Source organism: Chrysochloris asiatica, unplaced genomic scaffold, assembly GCF_000296735.1.
Source record: "Chrysochloris asiatica unplaced genomic scaffold, ChrAsi1.0 scaffold00003, whole genome shotgun sequence".
Classification (NCBI taxonomy): Eukaryota; Metazoa; Chordata; class Mammalia; order Afrosoricida; family Chrysochloridae; genus Chrysochloris; species Chrysochloris asiatica.
This window is the reverse complement of record NW_006408521.1, coordinates 46672363-46690071: the sequence shown is the minus strand read 5'-3', so window position 1 is coordinate 46690071 and position 17709 is coordinate 46672363. Positions and strand designations below refer to the sequence as shown.

The window sequence follows — 17709 nt, the reverse complement described above, 5'->3', positions numbered from 1 at the left end:
GGTGAGGTAATTAGGGCATGCGCAGGAAGCAGCAATTGAGGCATGAGGACAGACATGGGCCTAGGGCAGGGCGACAGTAAAAACTTAAAGGGAGTAAAAAAACCAAACTGAGCAGGAAACCGGATCCAGTTTGGATTTATTTTTGGATGCTTAAGGCTGTGTGTAACCTTCATGAAAAAAAAAAAAAAAACAACAATGGCAAACACACTGATTTATGTAATGTTCTGGATTTAGTGTTTTATAGATCTTCCTCTACTCCGTTAGCCCTTATTATACTTTTTTGAAAACAGGCATTATTATTTACGTGCTTTGGATGAAGAGGTCAGGGGACTTGGTCAAACAGTAGCCAGTACATGAGGTTGAGGAAACAGTCAGGCCTGCCGCCTGTCTTTCACGCAGGGAAAGTGAAATGGGACACCTGCTGGGCTCTGCTGCTTGGTGGCTGTGTGGCCTTGGGTGTCCTGGCTGCAATGGCAGCTTCCCTAGAGGGAAGGCCCTCCTCCCACTGCGAAGTAGATGGCTCCAAGAGATCCACAGGCCGCGGGGGCCTGTGGGTGTGTGTAGGTGCCATTCCGTGCCCAACGCCACTCACTCCTGGTCACTCATCTGGCCAGGAGGTTGGGGCGGGCTGGCCTGGTTCGGTCCTAGTCTGCTTCTCAGGGGGCAGAAGGTTTACCCTTGAGCTTGCCCCCGCAGGCATCTAGGATGCCCATACTGCCCCTGGAACCCACTACAAGAACCGGGCAGCTTTCTGGGTGTTCCTTGCCCATCACTATCCAAACTACCGCGGCGGTTCGTGGGGAGCCATCAATGAGGGGTTCCTAGACACGTTGCGAATCCAAGGCGGTTTTGTCAGCATGCGCGTCTTGGTGTCTACGGAGCGGGAAGGCGGAGAAAGGGGTGTAGGGGCTTCCGCGACCACGCGCAGGCCCCCAGCCCTCGCGCCTCTGCCCCTCTGGGCGGCTTCTCCGCGGGGAGCGCAGAGTGGGGCGCGTCCTCGGCCTGGCGCCCTCCCCTCGGACCTCCGCCCCCTCGGGCCCCGCCCCCGCGGTCTGTCCGTCCGTCCGCCCCACCCGCCCGCAGGTGCCGCCGCGGCCGCGGGAAGGTGCGCGGGGTGAGCTCACTCGCGCGCTCCGCGGCGGGAGGAGGAGGAGCGGGAGCCGATCCGACTTCCGGGTGGCGGAGCCGCACGCCGGCGGCAGCTCGCTCTTCCTTCCCCCGCCCCCTGAGCGCCCCTCTGCACCCCCTCCTCTTCTCGGCCCGGCCCCACCCGCCGACATGAACAGCTCGGACGAGGAGAAGCAGCTGCAGCTCATCACCAGCCTAAAGGAGCAAGGTAGGGGGCTCCAGGTGCGGGAGCGCGGCCCAGGGCGGGCCCGGCGCGCTGGAAACCCCAGGGCTCTGAGTAAGGTGCGGGCGCCGGGTTGGGTTTACCGGGCAGAGCGGGAGCACGGTTGGCGGATTCATCAGGGCGTGATCGGGGGTCGTGGGGAAGGGGCAACGATTCGGCGTGGACGTGGGCTCATGGCACCACCTTCTACGCGGGAGAGACAGTCTTGGGGGCCTGGCAGCCCCTCTGGCCCCGCTCCCTGGCCTCGGCCCCACCCTGCACATTTGTGGGTGCGGAGAGGCCTGCAGCACTGCCGCGCTTGCAGCCTTTACAGCGTTGCATTCCGTTTTATATAGTTCCCCTTTCCTTGCCAAGCAGAGATTTGAGCCAGAATATGTTTGATCTCTTCCCATATTTAGCAGTTCAACACCCTACCAGTGTTTGGCTCCCTGAATCTGCAGGGTGGACGGTGGGCCGCGGGAAAGGCGGGCGGAGCCCAGGCATTGCCAGGTTTCTCGGGATAGGGATTGGCCCTCAGTTAAAAGCTGTTTTGGTCAATCACTCTCATCAGTTACTACACTGTGAACAAAGCTAGATCAGTGATCCAGTGGGAGCCTAACACATTGATTTGAATCCCCTGACCCAAGGGTGGCTTGAATACATGGGTCAAGGAAGAGAGGAACTGCCCAGGTTTAGGAAGTAAGACTATGACATGGGTCCTACAGTGGAAGGGACCCTGCTGAGTGACCAATCCTGGTGTCTTGTTCCAGTTCTCACTTCTCTTGGGTCAACCCACCAGCTCTGTGAACTTGAATGAGTTTCTTCCCTTTTGTGGTTTTTGTGGGTAATCAAGACTTAGTTGACTAAACCCACCACTGCCATGGAGCCCTTCCAGGTAGAACGGGGTCAAATTGCTCCTCAGGGCTTCTGAGACTGTAAATCTTTACTGAAAAACACAGCTTCACCTTTCTCTTGAATACAGGACTTAAAGGCTTGGGTTAAATCAGGTGATTCCCTGAGGTCCTGTTCAGCCCTCTGACCTGTCTTCTGGAGTGGATGCTCCTGGCAGTAAATCCTAGGTGACTGCTTACTAACTGTGTGGCCCTGAGGGGAATTTCTTAACCTGCCCAAGCCTCTATTTCCTTATTTATCAAATGGGCCCAACACATTCCTCTGCAGTATCTGACATCTAGAAAATACTGGATACATGTTAGTATCTTTGCTATTCCCAACACCACCACTTCCCATCCCAATTTAGCCTAAAGTCATAAAGTGACAAACATCACTTAAGCTGTTTATGGAGAATTTGGAATTTCTCCAGTGTTTTAGAGAAGGGTGGATTCTGTTAGTATTTTATTTTGAATCTCCCATCCCCAATAACAAAAAACTCTTGATTTATTTTCTAGAGTTGTGGAGCATTCATTATTGATAATATCTATCAGTGGATGCCAGACCTTGTGATGGATGGTTAGTTTTCAGATAATAAAATTTAAAATGTAACCTCCTTTTAGTCTGTATATAATTACAAGCGTCCATTAACAGTGCTCCCACAAATTGTTTATATTTTTTTTTATTTTGCAGCAGGTTCTCTTTCCTGTATTGGATTGAGGGCTGAAAAAAGGGGAGGCGTCTCAAGTTCTGCCCCTTTCTTTATACTGTTTTGCTATATTGGAAAACAAACAGATCCATGGCACTGATACTTTTAAAAGATAAAGGTCCATGAACTTTGAAAAGTTCCATTATCTTTTGCCTCCATTTTTTCCATGAACTTTTTGAAGCCCCCTTATATTTCCTTGGTTAAGGGCATACCAAAGGTTTGAACAGTTCGACTTTGAAATTGTGTTTCTTAAAAGATACATATTCTTTTAAGCCTGGTTCCATAGGTACTGGTTTTTGTTTTGTTTTTTAACAGTGTGAGTTTTGTACATCTTAGAGCTAGGGCATTTGTCATTAGATCATATACTGTGAAACTTATTTCCAGAGTATTTCATTGCTGTATGACGGTAGAACTAACCTCAGGACTAGGGATTTGAGGTAGAAAACCAGACAAGGTGATTGAACATAGATACCAATGTTACGGTCAGTTTGTAAACTGATTGCATGTATGCCTAATATTTGAAAATGGACAATACTTTCTGCTACTTGTTAACATTGTGTGACTTCCACTACCCCTATTTAATGTGAATGAGAAGAACCATTACTGGTTAAATATTCTGTTTCCCTGTTTATCACTGGATAAACATTCATTTCTTTGACAGATACGTACCAAAAACCTGTCATGAATGTGGCACACAGGCTAGGCACAGGAGGCACAGATGGCTAACCACACACACCCAGCCCTCATGCTCAACAAGTTTACTGTCTAGTGGAGAAGATAGCCAGTAATCAACTTACCGTACAAATCAATGCACAGTTAGGCAGTGTTCTTCACAAGTATTATTTTTCTCCAGGAGGGAGTCATAGAATTGTTGGATTAGAGGGTATATACACAGAACGTTTTGCTAGATACTGCAACAGTGTCTCCCAGAATGGCTGTGTGATCTCACATCCCCACCATAAATGCCTGTTTCCCCATGTACTGGTCATCCTTGGCTAATTGCAGTCTTCATTCTTTTTGACAGCCTGCCAAGTTTCTTAATTTATGCCAATCTGATAAGCCAAAAATGATACTTTAAAAAAAAAAATTGTATTGTCCCGTTTATTAGTGAGATGGGGAAATTTTTACATGCTTGATATGGACATTTAGGTTTCATTAGCTAGTTCCTTCTTTAGTGAGTTTTCGGTTTCAAATTTGAACTCCTTCCTCAGGAGAATGTTCAGAAAGAAGGTTCCTGCGTATTCTGAATGGCAGCTCTGACAGCCATCCGTGGGGTGGTGACTAAGGTTGCTTTTGACAAAAGTTGTGAAATGTAATGACGGAGTCTGTCATAATATGAACAATCTCTAATTTATACTTACCATTCCCTAGACTCTACGCCTTGTAAATCACACCCACTTCTGAATTACTTCAAAACATTGTATGTTCCCTTCTAGTGAATGGTATAATTAGCTATATTATGTCTTTCTAGAAAGTTATATTATGTCCCTTAAAAAAAAAAAAAAAAAATCTAGCCAGTGTGTGTTCCAGCAGATGTTGAGGTAATGAGGTAATTCTGCTTTTGTCTTTTTGGGGGGCTTTATTTTATTGGACTGATTGACATCGTTAATACATGGAGAAATGGCAACTTTGGATCCTATTTCCGATGCATATTTCCTATTCAAGTGGACAATTCCCTTACAAAACATCCTACAATTTGCTCCCCCTCTAGAACTTTGTTGGAAAATGATAGACTTACTTTAGCATTTGTTTAAGCTGCGTGGTTTTCTCTCTAATTCGTTCAATCCACATGCATTGAATATTCATAGCTAGGCCCTGTGCTAGGCTTCAGAGATGTAGCGATAAATAAGACCTTGTTCTTGTCGGTAAGCAGTTCCTAGTCTAGAGATTATGTATGGTAGGCATGTAATTCCAGAAAGAGTGTCCAATTGAAATAATTTGGGTCATGTGCTCATACCCTTTGGCTAGAGGAGGAAAGAGCCCCCTGATTGGCAGCCCCTACAAAGACCAATGAAATAGTAGTCTTAAACAGAATGGGATGCTGCTACCAGCAAAAGGGGAGCATGCTGGACACGCACAAACAACAGATGTCCACTAAAAGCAGGTCAGTGTAGAAATATCATTGTATTGAGTTGTCATTTGGGACATGTTGATTAAGTGCTTTGAGGTTTTTTTTTTTTCCTAATTTTCAAAATTCATTATTTTTGGATCCAGTGTGTTGCTTAGCTACAAGGTGATATCAAGGGTGAGTTTGGGTTCAAGGTATGAAGAGGGTCTCAGGGCAATAGGCTCAGGGAGACTTCGAGTCTCAGCCAGTTAGTCGGTCTGGTTTTTTAGGAATTTGAGGTTCTGTTCCACAATCTCATCTCATTGCATCAGGGTTCCTCTGCTGTGACCCTGGTTAAAATGGTCAGTAGTGGTAGCTGGGCACTGTCTAGTCCCTCTGGTCTCAGGGTAGAAGATTGATGACATTTTGAAGGGAGTGATTTCCATTTACCAACAAGGTTGGGCTACCAGAAGGCAAAAACCAGATGAAAGCCCAGAAAGTTATGGGCTATTCTTGGGCAAACACACTTTAAAATGAATTTCTTTTGGTAAAATAATGGGTTCTAAAGCAAGTTAATCTCATGCCATCTTTAGAATTAGTATCATTTCCCCCAGGATTATTGCGATGGTGCCTACGGGTCCAGTGGAAATGTAGCTAGAGCGTTCTTGTGGTGGTTATGTGCCGTGGAGTCGGTTCCGACTCATAGTGACCCTGTATAGGGTTTCCGAGGCTATAAATCTTTATGGGAACAGAAAGCCTCATCTTTCTCCTGCGGAACAGCTGGTAGTTTCAAATTCGTAACCACTACGCTAGAGCTGAGTTAATATTTGAAAGTTGTTTTCAGTGTACCTTTTGATTCTGGGCTAGCAAGTAACTGGAACATTAGTTTTTATTTATTTGCTTTTTCTTAGAACATTATTTTGACAAGAGACTTTAACTATTACCCACCACAATGATCAAGATGTCTGGAAAAGGTGAAGCGTGGTCAATCTGGGGATCCACACACAGTCAGTTAGTGGAGAGCAGTTTGAAACCAAACAGTTTCTGCAGGTTTCAAGAACAAACTTGGCTTTACACCAGTGTATTTAAAGTGTGGGCCAGGGCCAACTACATCTAAGTCACTGTGGTGCTTACAAATGCAGTTACTCCCCAATGGCCTCTGCTGGAGAGATACCAGATGGAAAGCCCTCCAGGGGATGGCCATCCATTGTGGACAGAGAAATTGTGTCTGCTCATCTAAAGTTCATCATATTACTTACTTTCTATATTACCAGAACATTAGTGTATTCATCTTACTTTTACTTTTAAAAAATTAAATTTTGAAATAAACACCCACTTTTTTTTTTTTTTTTAAAGGATATAGAGGATATACAGGTACTTACTCCCTCTAGGCCAGTGTTTCTCAACTTTTATTTCATTGTCACCCAGAAGTATCCTTTTTAGGTACTTCCCCCTGATTGCTTCTGCAATAAAAATGTAATACCAGAGATATAGTGTCTTTTTATTAATTAACTGTGGCCTTTTGGAGGTCCCACAAACTATTGTATGATCTAATGTTTGTTTTATGTCCCCTTGAGGGGATATCATCCTGTGGACAATGCAGTGTTCTGATCCCATGCACCCCCCTCAGACTTGGTCACTCTTAGGTTTTTGTTGCATCTCCTGCCAGAAACTATGTTTGTATGTACATACATATTTTTTCACTTAGTCTATATGACAGAATTTTCCATACCAGCACATATGGAACTGAATTGTTAAAATCGATGGGATAGTGTTCCATTGTACATACCCGCAACAACACGTTGCACGTCCTCTGGATGGACATTTCTGAGTTTCTGGGTTTTGTTACTAAAAGTGCTGCTAGTAATGGCTTAAAAATGGAATCATCAGTATGAACTCATATTTAGTTTAAATGTACACACAGATGGTGACTTACAGAGATATTTGAAAAGATATGTGTGTATGTACTGGTTCATCTGCACACATATATTTCAGTGTTGTATCAGCTGAGAGGACGTACTCAGCAGTAGCATCAAGTGCACCTAGTGCTCAGATCTTGGTTATCTATGCACAAGGAGCCAAGGCTCCTTAGAGAAATGGACAGGGGCAGGAAATGTACAAGGTGAGCCTTGGAGCACCTTGAAGTGCCACAAACAAGTGAACAAACCTTTTGCCTGTGGTGGGAGTACATCAAAGAGACATAGACACCAATGGCCAATGCTGGATCCATTTTACCAACTAATTAAAGTAGTACTGGATTATAACCGAGAGTATAAAAAAATCACCTTTGAGTCTATAATATAGTAATATATAAAAATAAACAGATAAATCAATAGGGGGAAGAGAAATTTCCCACAGAAGAATTTCAAATAATTTATATAGATATTCTGCCTTCAAAGAGATGAAGCATAACTCCTCACTCCTTAAGTGTGGGTTCCAGATATAATGACTTCCTTCCAAGGAGTCATTTCTTAAGTGTGGAAATGGGGGAAAAGAGTAACTTTACAAATGAGAAACCTGACAAACACTTCCTCAGCCAGGTGGTCAAGGTTGAAACCAACAGAAGTCATGGTGATGGTCTGTGCCCTTGATAGGATGAAATGAAAATGACACTGAACCTCTTGTCTTCCTCCCAACAAACCTTTAATCCCAATAGAATCATGAGAAAAACACCAGACAAACCTCAGTTGAGGGATAGTCTACAAAATGACCCATTGCCTTCGCATGAATTCTGCTTCATAGTTGCCTACAAGACAGAGTAGGGCCAGCCCCTGGGGTTTCCATGACTGTACTATTTATGGGAGCACAGTGCTGCATCTTTCTCCTGGGGAGCGTCTGGTGGGTTCAAACCACTGACCTTTCAGTTAGCAGCTGAGCACTTAATCACTGTGCCACCAGGCCTCCTTCTTTTACAGAATACCTAACTGATATTCCTTAAAACTTGTCAAGGTCCCCAGAAACAAGGCAACTTTGAGAAACTGTCACAGCCAACAGATGCTGATGGAGACATATCTGCTAAAGGCAATGCCGCATCTTGGATGGGATCATCCTGGAATGGAAAAAGGACATTAGGTAAAAATTAAGGAATTCTGAATGAAGCATGGACTTGGATTAATAATCATGTATCCATATTGGCTCATTGATGATAACGATTGTAATGTTCTGTCCCGGGCTGATGGAATCTCTGCACTGTCTTTTCAGCTGTGCTGTCTGATCTAAACTCTTTCAAAATCTAAAGTTGGCTACAAATAATAATGTTTGTACACATATATCTGTAAGTGAAGCTGTAGGAAAAATTCTCAAAGTTGGAATGGTTGGGTCCAAAACTTGTATGCATTCTAAACTTGGTTGTGTTACAGAGTTTAGTCTACAAAGCGGTTGTGCCATCAGGCTTAAGCTATAAAATGTAATAGAAACAAAGCTTTTCATGTTGGCATTTAAGCATTAAAACACGCATTTTCTGGTACCATGAACAGAAACATGTCAAAATGTTTCTTAGTTACCTGATTCTGACTGAAATCCTGGGTAGCACAAATTAGGTTATACACACATTTTAAAGTGACTTAGTTCCCTTTTTGTCAATAGAAATCATGGATGTAGTTTGTTGAAGTGCTTCACAAACAGCAGTAATTCATTACTATTGGACAATGTTTTCTACCAAATAATGAGTGAATTTCAGGTCTGCCATAATTTCTTTTCAGATGTGAATTCTGTCACCTTTGTTTTTTTGATCAGCAGTGTTTCCATGTGCTCCTCTAATGCTTTAATTAGCAAGCGAGGTATAAATGACTCTCCTCTTTTTACTTGTGGCTTTAAGAGCAGGACCCATTGGGATGTGTGCCGAAGGGAATAATGTCCTAATGGAACACTATCTTTTTATGACTGATGTCCTCGTTCTCCATTAGTAAGAGGTATTTCAAGGCTCCATGAGTCTCAAAGATTCAGACTCAATGAATGAGAAGCTACATTAGAAGCTCTCATGAGGCACTATGTTTCTGGTTACATTTGATGGCTATTTAAAGCTTCATTTTTATTAACAATCCAGATGTAACATGATGTAAGAGATTCTTTTAATGTGGTGAGGGCGGTTGATTGTCTTGGATGATTTGTTCCTGGGAAGACCGAGTTTTCTTCTTCCTTACTGTCACATGTTTATGTAGTGCCTGCTTTGTGTTGGGCATTGTGCTAGATCTGTTTGAGTATGGTGTTGTTGTTAGGTGCCATTGAGTCAGCACCTACTCCATCCTCACAACCGTTGTCTGGGCAGGTGAACAGATAGAAGAAGATGCAGTACTTACCGAGGTCCGGTGCTATAAGACATCACACACACATAGTAGGTGCTCAGTAATACTTTTTTTGGTGGGGGTAGGAAATTACTTTGGGACTCAGTAAGCTAGTCCTGTCTTCACCATATCCGCCTGTGTGTAATATTTAACCTCCTCATGGCGCAATGGTTCAGCTCTCAGCTGGTGAATGAAAGGTTGGTGGTTTGAACCTACCCAATGGCTCCAGGAGATCTGTTCCTGTAAAGATTATAACCTAGAGACCCCTATGGGACAGTTCTGCTCTTGCTTGTCAACGACACCTGACATACCAGTAATCCCTTCGGGTCTTCGTTTGTAAAATGGGACGTTAGTATTTGGCTTAATTGCTCTACCTCAGAAAATCACTGGATCCATTCATCTGTTCAATACAGGCACTAACTGTGCTTGGTATTTTGCTGGGTGCATCAAGTGGGAGAAAAGATAAGAAGGCAGCCTTGGATGTACGTGCTCTATAAAGATATGTAAACAGTGTACTCTGGTGGTAGCCTACAACTGTAAATGCTGGCTTTGCCTAAGGCAGATGGAGAAGACTTCTTAAAGAGATGAGCGTTAAACTACACCAAAAAGTAGGAGGTAGGGAAAATCGGGTGGGAAGGCCTTGTAGGCTGGGCGGTGGGAGGGGGGGATATTTGCAAAGATGTTTAGCTATGAGAGATGTTTGTGGGTTCAGGAAAGTACTAGGACAATGGAGTGAGTTGCAGTTTTTGAGGCTGGATGTTTCTAGGTTATAAAACTAAGCCGTTTGGAGATTTTTAAGCAAGATACTAAAATAACACATTTTGTTGGTATGCTGACGCCTACTGTGTAAAGAAAGAATTTGGGTGGGGAAAGGCTAGAGGGTAGCTTTGCTCTTGTCATTGGTCTGAGTTTGGGCTGATACCGGCTGTAGAAGAACAGATTGCAAAGATGTTTTTAAAAGGTTTGAGCAGTTTAATCATTGAACAGAAGGGAAAGTGGAGAATCCTGAGTGTACTAGCTTGGGGTCTGAGTAGAAGATGACACCAGCGGAAGGAGGTCTTCCAGGCAGGAGTTAGGACGTTTGGGTGAAAACAGTAGATGAGTTCAGTTTTAACACAGAGCATGAAATGCGTGCAGGGCATCTGGACAAGCCAGTTGGTTGAACTGCACCCACCATCCAACAGAATCTGCTGCTTTGATAGAAACGGCCTGCATCTATTGTCCATCATGGCAGCCCCTAGCTACCTGTGGCTGTTGAGAGCACTCATCATGTGGCAGTGCTGATTTTAGACTAGATGTTTCTAATCCATTTCTAGTCTGTTTCTCATCCCTTTATTTGGTGGAGGATAGCAAATTCTCCTCTCTACCAGATTTTGGAGCTTCGCATTCTCCTCTGTACCAGATTTTGGTCCACATAGGACAAACGTACGCTTGAGACTTGAGGGCATTAGACAATAGACTGATCTATTTTGTTTCATGCACGGGATTTGATATATTTTGCTGCCTCAGTATTAAGTCATGTAGTCTTAATAACAACACTGTGAAAGATGGAGAATTATTATTTCAGTTTTCCAGATGAGGAAACTGAGATATTAACTAATTTGCCCAAAGCCCAGAGCCTATAAGTACTGGGACTGAGTTCAGGCTGTACTGTTTTGAAAATCTTCTAGTCTGAGAAGTTTTTCAAGTATTGTCTTTTTTAAAACACATTTTATTGTGGTTTGGGTAGGCTGCCCTTTTTAATTTGTTGTGTCAAATGATGTGACCTTATGTTGTTTGGTTCAGACTGATAATGATTCTGGGTAGGGTTTCAGAGGAGGGGCTGGTGACCTTGAACCATCGGCCTTGTGGTTCAAATCAACCTTGTGGTTCAAATCGACCTTTTAGTCCAGTGTTTTTTTATCCTATAGTGCCACACCAGAACTCCGTATACTTTAGGGCTTAGAAAATCTCTTTTATCATATTATTTGATCTGTGTCTGCTCCTTTTTTTTTTTAAAACCTGTGAGCCAATAAGTATTTTTTCTCTTATGACCCTGTATAACATTACAAAAAAAAAAAAGTTACATAAATAGTTACTTCAATTTTTGCTCAGTAAGGAAGATGGGGTAGATGTGGATTTGCTGTGATAATTGGAGTCCTAGTGTGGTGCTGTAGAGTAGGCACTGGACTGCTGACCACGGGTTTGTGGTTCAAACCCACTAGCTGCTCCTTGGAAAACCCTATACAGGGTTACTAGGAGTCTGAACCAACTCAACAACACTTAACAACATGATAGATAACTAAGAAAATTAATGTTTAGAGCAATGTGCAGTGTGGGTTTTTTTTTTTTTTTTTTTTAAAGAAATGAAAATAAAAGTCCATCTTTCCTATTCCTTTCTTTCCTTTTATGCCTAACCTTAACCAGCCCGTCTGGGCTACCATGTGGTACAAGTCTCCCTATACTTTTTTTGCTTGTTTGTTTACTTTTTCTCTCTTCTTTCACTGTAACTGACTTTTTTTAAAACTGCGTACGGCACAAGAAAGCATATTTTCTGTGAGTTTCATTAGGATACGATAGGTGAAAGGTTCTTAATGAATGCTTTTCATAAAGACCCAGTAATTAGAAATCTACAGTATTCCATCTGGATTCTATTGGCAATATAATGGATGAATAATATATTTTTTAAAGCCTCCAAAATGTTACCTGATAATTTTAAATAGAAAAAAAAAATTCTTCATGTCACTACAACATTATAGTTATCAAAGCCTTTATTGTTTGTTTTTTATGTTGCAAAGTAGGTCATGAAGAATAGAGCATGAAATCACTTTTTATTGTTAGTTTTTCAATAAAATACCTATTTAGTTTTTGAAACAGCATTAAAGATATATAAGATTTGGAACCCTAGACTGCTCAAATGGTGTAAGTATTTATTTTTAGGATCTCTTAGTTCTATTTCTTTTTACTAAAAATGGGGGAGGGGGACTTTATTGATTTATTTTTTTCTCAGATCCAAAGATAGCTTTGCTTACTCAGTGGTTGGAGTGAGGGGCGATGGGTGGGCTGCTGAGAGTCTGGTGTACCAAGGGCTTTATTTATTGTTAATCACGTATTTTCTATTGAAAACAGAAATTATTTTCAAAAGGGCTGTTTCTTCATTCAGCTCTTACATAAGCTGTTTTATTTTAAAAGATGCCTTTGGGGTATGGTGTCTATAAAATGATCCTTTAATTTTTCTTCAAACTGTTGTGGGCACAGGTGGTAGAGCCTCATGAATACTTGGTAATTTGAACTGGATTTTAAGATTTGGGTCCTACCAACACAGTAACTATTGTGACCCCTTTGAGTTACTATTACAGGAAACCAGACATGTACTTTACCAGGTTAATTGTCTATTTCTGGAGTGGTCCCTCTTCCAGTGGTTACTATATCTATATCTATATATCTCTCTCTATATATATATCTACTGTTTTCAGTTTTCTTTCTTTTCTCAGGTTAGTATAGAAACAGGAAACATTGGTTTTCGTTTTTTAAAGAAAATCTTAGCATTTTGTGGATGAATCCCACATAAATTTTTTTTTTCTTTAAAAGGTGTGAAAATCTGACATGATGATCCCTGGTTCTGGTGCCAGCCCCAGTGCTGGTCCAGGTGGTGGCAACAGTTCGTAGGCTGACCTTAGGAAGTCTGCCCCGTCAATAACTCTGGGTCATGCTCTTCCCTCTGATTTCCTTTACTTTGCCCCTTCTCGACTGTGAGCATACCGGAAATTGGTGCTTTAGCTCAAAGATGAAGGTTACTTTACTTTTTGAGTACCAGAAATTTAATGAGAAAGCTGTTGGGGTTTTTTTTTGTTTCTTCCTAACACAGTTGAAAGTATTCCTCAAGCAAGTCACGTACTTTTCCAACTTAGTGAAATGAGTCTGGTGGGTAAGTGGCCAATGGCTTGACTTGAGGATGGATGATCTTGAAAATACAAGTCAGTGTTCTTAGCTGAATGCTTAGAGCATAACTGTGTTGCTCTGGGGCTCAAGCTAATGTGTAACAACGTGTTGAATATGTTGTTGTTGTTGTTGTTGTTGTTAAAGCCTATTTAGTTTCCTCAAGACTAATTTTCAAAAGAAACCTTTGATTATAGCACCACAAGCCAGTAGTGCTGAAAAGAGCTTCCGGAACTACCCTCACCTGTCACCTTACAAAGGACCAAGAGCTGAGCATCACAGAGGAGGAGGGGACATCACAGGTGACTTAACATGAGTCCTGGGTCTCCCTAACGACCTGGGAACAACTGAAATGCTCTGCGACCGCTTCGTCTACCATGTTCTCTTTCTTCTTCACTCTTCAAAGCTGAAGCCCTGTTCTGGGGACGTCTTCACCCTACTCCTGATCTACCTAATGGACACTGGGGGTTAGCTGGGTCCCAGGTTGGCCTACAGTAAGTTTTTCATAGTGTCATAATGCTGTTTTCCTTTTTATTTCTTTTAGCAATAGGCGAATATGAAGACCTTAGAGCAGAGAACCAGAAAACAAAGGAGAAGGTAGGTACACACCTCCTTCCCCCCATTTCTTATATGGATGAAGGCCTACCCAGCATAGTGCATCGTTCTGCCGACAGTTTCCGTGAGCTGTAAGCCAGACTTTCCACCCCTTTTTCTGTTGCATTTGTGGTTCAATCTAACATCAGCTCTAGGTTCCAGATGGTAAGGAATAACAGGTTCACCACTGTAGCTACAACTTTGAGAGATTTGACTACATGGCTAATGACAACAAGGCACCAGGCTACACAATTCACATTCCCTAGATCTGAGCTTTTCCCCCTAACAGTCACATTTGGAGTTCTGATGATAGAATCGGAGGCCTGCAACACTTAGCTGTAGGTCTTAGATAATTATGGATTCTGGAGAGAACTCTTTGTAGTCACTGGCTTTTGATTCAAATGCCTCTATACACATCTTTTGTATGTTTGCTGTCTCTAGCTATATGAGTAATATACTGAAAGTTAAAAACAATCCAATGAAGTTGGGGGAGCCTGCTTAATATTTTCAGGGGCTTTGGCACTTTTGTGTTCAACTGCTAAAGAACTGAATTTTCCTTACCTTTACAAATTGTATCTCTTTTTTTGGTCTCTGAAAAGTTTGTGAACATTGGTTTGTATGTTTATGTATGTGTGTATTTTATTTTTTTCATCCCCTGCAAGTTTAGGGAAGGGAAAATGGAAGAGCCATATGTATAGGGATACTATATGGCTCTGCAGGATAAAGCATTGCGCCACAAGGTCGGTTGTGAACTGCAAGGTCGGCGGTTCAAACCCACCACCTGTTCCTTGGAGACCCTATACAGGGTTGCTATGGGTCAGAATCTACTTGACAGCACTTAACAACAACAACAGATTTGGAAAAAAAAAAGCCCTGTTGGCATAGGGGTTGAATGTTGGGTTCCTAACCACAAGGTTGGCAGTTCAAACCCATCAGCCTCTCCACTGGAGAAAGGTGAGGCTGTGGAGACCCCAAGGAGCAGTCCTACTCTGTTCTAAAGGGTCGCTATGTGTCAGAATCGACTCAATGGCAGGGTTTTTGTTTTTGTTTTTGTTTTTTTGCTGCTGTTGATAATTTGGAAAAAGGAGTCCTTGAGTAGGGCAAATGGCTATTGACTGAAAAGTTGGTAGTTTAAATCCTCTCAAAGGTGCCTTGGAAGAAAACCCTGGCAGTTTACCTTTGAAGAATACAACCATGAAAACCCCATGGAGCCCAGGTCTACTCTGAGACACACCGAGTTGCCAGGAGTGAGAACCAAGCTCAGTGGCAATTGGTTCCATTTGTTAGATTTAACAAAAAAGTGTTGTTGTTATTGGGTGCTGTTGAGTTGGTTTGGGCTCTTAGTGACCGACCCCGTGTGACACAGAAGTGCCCCAGTAAGATTTTCTAGGCTACGATTTCTACAAGAGCAAGATCCACCAAGGTCTTTCTTCCACAGAGCCTCTGAGTGGGTTCAAACCTCCAACCTTTCATTTAGTGGCTGAGCACTTAATTGTTGTGCTACCAGAGTTCCTTTCTTGAAAAAACAGTTGTGCTGTTGTTAGGTGCCATCGAGTCAGTACCAACTCATAGTGACCTTATGCACAACAGAACGAAACACTGCCCGATCCTGGGCCAACCTCACAATTGTTGCCACGCGTGAGTTCATTGATGCTGCACTTGGCTAATCCATCTCATTGCGGGTCTTGCTCTTTTTCTCTGACCAAACATGATATCCTTCTCCAGCAACTGGTCCCTCCTGACAATATGTCCAAAGTATGAGAGACGAAGTTTGGCCATCTTGGCCTCCAAGGAGCACTCTGACCGCACTTCTTCCAACACAGATCTGTTGGTTCTCTTGGCAGCCCATGGCACTTTCAATATTCTCCTCCAACACCATAACTCAAAAGCATCAATTCTTCTATGGTCTTCCTTATTTACTGTCCAGCTTTCATATGCATATGAGGTTATTGAAAATACCATGGCTTGGGTTAGGCACATCTTAGTCCTCAAACTGACATCTTTACTCTTCAATACTTTAAAAAGGGCTTGTGCAGCAGATTTGCTTAATGCAATATGTCATTTGGTTTCTTGACTGCTGCTTCCATGAGTGTTGATGGTTGATCCAAGAAGAATGAAGTCCTTGACAACTTCAATCTTTTCTCCATTGATAAGAATGTTGTTTATTGGTTCAGTGGTGAAGATTTTTGTTTTCTTTACTTTGAGATGCAATTCATACTGAAGGCTGTGCTCTTTATTCTTCATCAGTAAATGTTTTAAGTCCTCTTCACTCTCAGCGATCAAGGTTGTATCATCTGCATATCGCAGGTTGTTAATGAGTCTTCCTCCAATCCTGATGCCACGTTTTTCTTCATAGAACCCAGCTTCTCGGATGATTTGCTCAGCATACAGATTGAATAAGTATGGTGAAAGAATACAACCTTGTCGCACACTTTTCTTGATTTTAAACCATTCAGTGTTCCCATGTTCTGTTCAAACAACTGCCTCTTGGTCCAGGTACAGATTCCTCATGAGCACAATTAAATGTTCCGGAATACTCATACTTCGCAATGCTGTCCATAGCTTGTCATGATGCACACAGCTGGAAGGCTTTGCATAGTCAATAAAGCACAGGTAAATATCTTCCTGATATTCTCTGCTTTCAGCCAAGATCCATCAGACATCAGCAGTGATATCCCTCGAGAGAGGTTAAATGTGGCTGCTGTGAACATACTGTCATGTCAGCCCTAACTCATAGTGAGCTTCTGACATTTCTGTCAGCAATCCAGTGCTTACCCTGGAGCGCCACACCAGGACTTCTTCATTTCAAAGTCAAACTTAATGGATGGTCCTTCAGCCTGATAGTATGGGCCTCGTTTCCTGAGGGTACCCCATTTTCCAGCTCTTAGAAGAAGAAAGAGATCCAGAAGCTATCAGCCAATTGAGTCTCTTACATAACTGTTCTTGACCAATAAGAACACCAGAGCACGTTTCATGGGTTCATTCAAGAAAACTCTGACTTAGCCTAGAAGATGTAAAGAGGGAAAGCTCTTTATATAATAGAGAAAGAAAAATATAAAAGAAAAGGAATAACATTTAATAAAACGAGTAAATGGTTTGCTTCTTTTTTTCCCTCCTTTAAAAATCCTTGCAAATTTGTAGATCTAGCAAAAAGCAAAATCCTACTGCTGTTGATCCCATTCCAACTCTCAGTGACCCTGTATTGAGGTTCAGAGACTGAATCTTTATGAAAACAAACAGCCACATAGGTCTCCCGAGGAGCAGCTGGTGGGTTTGAACCATCAACTTTGTGGTTTGCAGTCCAATGCTTAACCCACAGTACCACCAGGGCTCCTTTGTAGACCTAATAAAAACAAAACTAAAGTAAACAGAAACCGCAAAACAAACCCACTGCATCAGGTTGATTGCAACTTATAGCGACCCTATGTAGGGTTTTGAAAGTTATAAGTCTTTGTAGGAGCAGAAAGTCATCTTTTCTCCCATGGAGTAGCTGGTGTCTTTGTACTGCTGACCTACAGTACCATCTGGGTTCCTTATGTAGACCTCACAAACTAAACCAAACCCACCACCATCGAATCGATTCTGACTCACAGGGATCCTGTATAAAGTTTCTGAGGCTGTAAATGTTTATGGGAGCAGACAGCTTCATGTTTATCCTGTTGGTGGGTTTGAACCGCTGACTTTGTAGTTAGTAGTCCAGTTCTTGCTCTCTAGCACCACAAGGGTTCTCTATGTAAAACTAGTTGTTGTTAAGTGTGGTTCTGACTCAGTGACTCTGTATGGAGTGTCCGAGGATGTAAAGCTTTATAGGAGCAGAAAGTCTCATCTTTTTCCCACGGAATGACTATGGACTTTACCACTGACCTTGGTGGTTGCAGTCCAGTGCTTATCCTACAGAGTCACAGTGTTCTCCTATGTAGACCTTGTTGTTAAGTGCTGT

At 42.5% G+C, this 17709-nt stretch overlaps 1 protein-coding gene across 3 annotated transcripts in view; it reads left to right on the top strand.

Moving 5' to 3' along the window:
• The first annotated feature begins 1154 nt into the window (after nucleotides 1–1154).
• KIAA1598 (KIAA1598 ortholog) overlaps nucleotides 1155–17709 on the top strand; it is a 112246-nt gene continuing 95691 nt past the window's right edge. Inside the window, exons 1-2 of one of the 3 annotated variants that reach the window (XM_006831388.1) lie at nucleotides 1182–1336; nucleotides 13720–13772. In XM_006831388.1, the coding sequence (XP_006831451.1) occupies nucleotides 1279–1336; nucleotides 13720–13772 (111 nt within the window). In that variant the 5' untranslated portion in view covers nucleotides 1182–1278. Of the gene's footprint in view, nucleotides 1337–13719; nucleotides 13773–17709 lie in introns of all 3 variants that reach the window. The other 2 variants (XM_006831390.1, XM_006831389.1) reach the window with 2 other exon arrangements.